General features: G+C 45.5%; 1 protein-coding gene across 2 annotated transcripts in view; it reads right to left on the bottom strand.

Annotated features, from left to right (window-relative positions):
- Positions 1–6211, bottom strand: part of OXSR1 (oxidative stress responsive 1) — a 180219-nt gene that overhangs the window by 7032 nt on the left and 166976 nt on the right. For both annotated transcript variants that reach the window (XM_019508089.1, XM_019508091.1), the window contains 3 exons: positions 3988–4146; positions 1920–2005; positions 505–557 (listed from right to left, as the gene is read on the bottom strand). In XM_019508089.1, coding sequence (XP_019363634.1) covers positions 505–557; positions 1920–2005; positions 3988–4146 — 298 coding nt within the window. The remainder of the gene's footprint in view (positions 1–504; positions 558–1919; positions 2006–3987; positions 4147–6211) is intronic.

The following is a 6211-nucleotide window of genomic DNA, read 5'->3' as shown; positions in this document are numbered from 1 at the left end:
CGGACTAGATGATCTGCTCAGGTCCCTTCCAACCCTAGAAACTATGAAACCCTATTTCAGGGGCGTGGGTTGTAGCAGTGTTGGTCTAAGGACATAGGCAGACAAGGTTCTTTGAGTAAATCTGATATATCTTTTATTAGACCAACTCAAATAGTTGGAAAAAATTCTTCTTTGCAAGCTTTCGGGTATAATTATCCTTTGTCAGGCTAAGGATGCATCTGCAGTTGGTCTGCGCTCTTCCCAGATGGACTGAATAGTAAAGAAGCCAGAGGCTGCTATTCATTCCACCTTGATCCAAGCAGGCTGCCTGCTTGTGACAACTTATCTCTAGCTGCCCGATGACCACACTGTCAAACTCTGAGCTGGGTTCTTATTGAGGGTCAAGTTTTCATAGTTTTACAAGAAAGGATTTACTTTAAAAGCATGCTCCATGCCCGTATCATGGATGCCTGGATATAAAGTACGCTTTTAACAAAGGTGGGCTCCACCCTCCCATCTACTCACCTCTCCCTGGGGTAAACTCAAACCGAATGTCGTTGAGTTCTTTCTTTGAATTTCTATGGAAAGAACAGAGCATTACAAGAATTTAAAGACATAGAAGCAAGTGTTACGCAGAGCTCATTCCAGACTGCTAAGGGGCTCTGAAGTCCAGTTAAAAGGCTTCTTTCAAGATTCAGCTTTTAAAAAAATGGTAAATGGATGTTTTCATTTCAAAAGATGCCAGCTACCTTTATCCAGAACTTTGAAGCACACAGTCCCTGCAGAGGGTGGGGTGGTCATCTCCTCCTCCATGAGCCCTGCCAAGCTCTGACACAGCCAGAGCTTCTCTCCTGTATCTGAACCTACTCATGGTGGCAAGGGAGTATGCCCTTGTGAGGTAAGAAAGTACCCCCATTTTGTAGGAAAGGAAGTGAAGCACAGAGATTAAGCCATCTGCTTGATGCTGTCACCAAATTTGTGCCAGAGTTAGATCTCGAGACCACATTTCTCCCAGCAGCCAAAGCAAAAGCCTCTTGGGAGGCAAAGGCAGTTCTTTACTGATATTGTTAATATTGCCAATTTATCCTGTGTTTTAAGTAGGTCTTTCATGTTCCCAGAGCTCTAGAGGGGCTCTATCTACATTAGGGAAGGAAGCTATAAATAAGGTGATATTGTCATCTGCTGAACTGGAGAAAGGTTGTGTTTTTCAGGCTTACCACAATTACATAGTCATGCCTGGATAAGCGAAACAGAGCTGTTTAATTACTCCATGTCGGGTCTCTTGAGCAAACTGCTGGCAGCTACTCACGCAAGTCCCAGCAGGGCAACAGAGCATTCCACCACAGCTGAGACCCTCCACGTGAGCCGAGTTGCCATATGCCATCCTCTTTAACGAGGCACACAGGATCCCAGGACTCCCTGAATCCCAGAATTCAGTCTTGCTTGATCCACACACAGTTTGGAAAGGACCATACAAATACCAGGGTACCTTTCAGGCTCTAGGATTCACAAAGCTTATAGGAGGGAATGTTAGTATGGAGAAATTTGGCCCTCCCAGCTGGGGGTCAAATGATGCTTTTCTGAGTCCCAGTGAGGGAGACGGGATAAACTCCAAGGTAGCAAGCAACATATGGCACCAGCCACTGCAGTCCACTGCAATCAGGGGAGAGGCAGATAGGGTGACCTCCTACAAAAATCAATGACACTTTAGAGCACTTTGTCAACACTCCAGTTTCACTGCACCCATCTGAGTAGGTAGGCACACTTATCCCCATTCTACAGATGGGGTTCCCTTGAGTCATTTAACCAGTTTCCCCATTTTAGTGACTAAGCCAAGATTAAAACTCAGGGATTCTCTAACTTTGCAGCTCATGCCCGGTCCACTAGTTTACAAAGCCTGCTTTTCTAACAGTTCCCCCAATTCATAGCAGTGGGCTTACCTTAACCTTAGTACAAGACTGATTGGGACTTTTATATCCTCCTGTGCTGGAGCAGGAGCAGGAGCAGGCGCAGGAGCAGGAGGTACCTACAATAGGATTGAATCATTTTTAACGCATTATACACACACACGTACTGGATACCATACAACACCGGAGTACTGACAGCACAATGAAAACCAGAACAGGGTGGGAGCTAGAGGACAGATGAACTGTATCAGAGTAATGTTTAGAATAAATGGCCTTGTCTGAACTGTTTCCAGGCAAAATCTATAGTACAGCATTTATTTTCCTGTTAGATATACCGGACATAGACTAGAGGTTTCTGGAGTCATTTCCAATGCTTTTCCTGCATCAGTTTGAGGTAATTTTTAAGGCAGGGTTGCAGATTTAAGATTTCTGAACTCATGACAGATTCCCCATCCCCTGGTTCAAATTCTCTGGCAGGTTTTCTTTAAAGATACAGGGCAAAGTTTTACAAAAGTGCCCAGATGACTTGGAAACCCAGCTTGCAATGGAACCTCTGTGCTCCTAAACCAGATGGAGTGTTATTTTATCTACAACTCAGAGAAAACATTTCAACATTATTAGGATGATGGTTTGCTTTTATTTGAACACACCATGCTGAATGTCTGATTACAGAAATCCAACTGAATGGATTTAAAAATATTCCAGAACTAGTTTGATAGCTGCCTGTTTTGTATCCTGAAAAGACTGAGTAATAATTGGTGCCTGCTGTCTGGTCTTATTTCACTCAGTTCAGTCATGTGTCCAGATGTTTACAGTCCTAGTGGTCTTTTTTTTTTTAAGCAAATGGATATACTGTTTAATAATAAGTAGCTCGTTCTTTCATTGTCAAAGTCTTGGTCTGTATTTCACATGCTGAGCAAGAGGCTTTAAACTTGCAACGGGTGACAATTTTAAGCACAGAAAATTTCCCAGAGTCCTTTTCATATCTCAAACACACTCCCTCTTTTGCATAAGCTGAAAATTAGCTCTTGGTTGAGAAATGGGGAGTTACACCAAGCTCTATCATTGACATATGCAATGAATTAAATGAAATTAGTTAAAACTAAACTAAGATGAAATTAGATGGTTTTACTGCAGTCAGTCAAGAGCTGTTCCTTTAGACTACGGGCTGCGCTCACAATGAACAATGGTGTTTCCACCAGCCCTCAACACTCCTGAAAAACTAGAGTCTAAATGCCCTATTGAGGTGTCCGTGGCTCTGATTCAAGCACCAGAGCTGTAGTGCAAGGCAGCCAAGCAAACATCAGCTCTGAACTCCACTATTTTTATAGGAGAGTAACAGGCTGTCAGAAATGGGTTGTAATAAAATGAAGACGGGTTGAGTGAAAAAAGTCTCTAGGAAAGAGAAGCCCAGAGTGCTAGTTTTATGACTAACTACCAAACCTCTTCCCCATGGGTTGGCCCACAGATCATGCCAGATTTGCCCTCTCCAACATTAAATGCCTTTTTCCAACTGCAAGCACAAACATTACTGTCTTTTATATGGATGCACCATTGCCATTCAGTAGTCTGGCAAGCTCAGCTGCACTGCAAGCCAGCCAACCACAAGACAAGTTCCAAATATCCCAGGAATGGTTGGTTTTGGCAGGTCCTCCTCCTTGATCTAAGAAGTCAATTTACTTCTTTACCTCCTAGACACGTTCTCTTGACTGGGCCTTGCTCTGAAGCCTCTTACCTCCCCTCAAGGCTCTGATGCTACCAAGAGGTCTGCTTGGTTCAGAGCCCTGTCAATGTTCCTCTTTAACCACCAGAAACAAGGCAGTTCTTCCTCCGCCGTCTGTTATTATCTTATTCCTTCCTCAGAGTCTAGCAAAACATGGTCACTGCATGACCCCAAAAGATAAGGAGCTCCAAGGAAGAGCAAGTCCCCGCTGCACACCCCCCCAAAGCCACCAAGATGAGTTATTTAGCCCATAAGCAACAAAAAATGCTGTTCACCATAAGCTGCTTTCATGACATTAGCAAGCTCTTCAGGTGACTGACTTCACACAGGTGGTCTACTACTGAACTGCATGCTGGGATGAAAGGTTTCCAGCCTTACCTGCCCCGCTGCTGGAGCTGCTGTGGGAGCCTGAGTAGGTGGAGGGGCAGCAACTTGAGAAGGTTGTGCAGGTGCTTGTCCTGCTGGCTGAGGTAGTTGAGCAGGGGTCTGTGCTGGAACGTGGAGTAAAGGGCCGGTGGGCTCGGCTGATGGGAACAGCTACAAGGAGAAAGGGGTTTAAAATTAGAAAGAACTGCATGGGGAGCAGGCAGCTGTGCAGGGACTGCATGGAGGCCCCACTTGCTGAACTAACTATTACATGGTTTATATCCAAAGGGACTTCCATGCCTTCAAGGCATAAAGGAGCCATCCGGACAGGAGATGAGGGGCTCTCTGAATCTCCACATTCTGGGAGAGGATTAACCCTCTCCACCCTGAAATGTCTGGCCTCTGCACTAGTGACTTTAGACAAGAAAGTTGTGCTATAGCCACTTTGTGCAGCACCCTGTGATACAACCTGCCATCATTCCTGAAAAACAGAGCCACATCCTAGAGGCTCAGTTTTCTGGGAATGCAAGCAACATTGCCGTTTCCCAATTGCCAAGCTATCAGGTCAGCTTAGCGTGCAACCCTATGAAAACTGGTTTGAAATTCCCCTCAAAGGGAACGCACATGCAACAAAGCAAATTTAAATATTTGTAGATCATTATCTGCTTCCAAACAAACATGACTTGAGTATTTACCAAGATGTAGCAGTCAGGCACTCAACGGAGAAGTAATTCAAACCAAGGACTCTTTTAAAGTACAGCATCACCGGGACTGGAGGTATATTTAACATTTTAGTCCCTAGCTGATTGAAAAGGAAACGGCAAAAACCTGAATCAATTCTCCAGGGGACAATGGTAAATGCAACATGAATTATTGTAGCTAAAAGCTTTTTGAGAAGCTCATGGGATTTCTTCACAATCGATTAAAGTTCTTGGCTACAACCAGAGTTAGAACAGGAGCATCTAATCCTAGATAGCCTGGTGTGTGTTGCAGAACTATCACCCTGTATGCCTAGAAAGGAAATCAGTAGTACTAGGAGAGAAGAGAGAGGAAGTCAGCCAAAAAGCTCTTTTGCTACTAGATCAGAGATCCTGGTAACACTTCTGCACAGCTCCAGCTCCATTCCCTCCTGGACACAAGACACATGGACGCTCCATGCCCAGCCACGCAGCAGCATCCCAGGACTGGAGCTGTGGCTACAGCCGTAGCATGGCTGGTCAGGAGCCAGAGCTAAGAGCATACCCTGGAGGAAAGAGAGCCAGAGCTAAGAGCACCTACAGCCCTTCTGTTTTCCCTGCTGCAGCAGTAGGAGGAACGAATTTAAGACAACCCTTCAATAATTAGATTCTATGCATGGAAAATTATAACAAATTAGCCAACTGCCCATCATGAATGACACCATTTCAGGGAGGCCTTACACGCTACCCCCACCACTTGCACTTTGAGGTCAGCCACGTAAACCAGGGGAGGCAATTATTTCAGGCAGAGGGCCACTTACTGAGTTTTGGCAAGCTGTCAAAGGCTGCATGGGTAGCTCTGCCCCTTGGCAGGTGCCCCACCCCTTGGTCACCATCTTGTGACCGGAAGTCCCCACCCCCTAGCCCCTGAACTTGGCCACCAGAAGTTCCTCCCCTTGCCCCCAGAAGTACTCCTTTCAGCAAGGCATTGTGCCATCTCGAAACCAGCAAAATACCAAACTATATTCTAAAAGGGAAACACCTAAAGCATTCACTAATTTGATTTCAAAACATATTTTTGTCCCGATTTACATGCATTTGTGTAATGTCCATAGAGGTTTCATAGACATTATAGACATTAGGGCTGGAAGGGACCTCAGAAGATCATCGAGTCCAGCCCCCTGCCCGAAGGGCAGGAAGTCAACTGGAGTCACAGGATCCCAGCAAGATAAGCATCCAATTGGCTCCTGAAGGTGTTCAATGTAGGTGCTTGAACCACCTCCGACGGCAGGCTGTTCCAGACCTTGGGGGCTCAGACAGTAAAGAAATTCTTCCTTATGTCCAGCCTGAAACGATCTTGCAGTAGTTTATAACTGTTCGACCTCATCATCGCTTGGGGCGCTCTGGTGAACAAATGTTCTCCCAGATCCTGGTGGTCACCCCTGATAAACTTATAGGTGGCCACCAGATCACCCCTGAGCCTGTGCTTTTCCAGGCTGAAGAGCCCCATGGCTCTCAGCCTGTCGTCGTAAGGTCTGTTTTCCTGACCTCTGATCATG

This window comes from Gavialis gangeticus, unplaced genomic scaffold, assembly GCF_001723915.1.
Source record: "Gavialis gangeticus isolate Ggan-Ray unplaced genomic scaffold, GavGan_comp1, whole genome shotgun sequence".
NCBI classification, from domain to species: domain Eukaryota; kingdom Metazoa; phylum Chordata; order Crocodylia; family Gavialidae; genus Gavialis; species Gavialis gangeticus.
The sequence above is the reverse complement of the archived record's forward strand: the minus strand, read 5'-3'. Positions and strand labels throughout refer to the sequence as shown.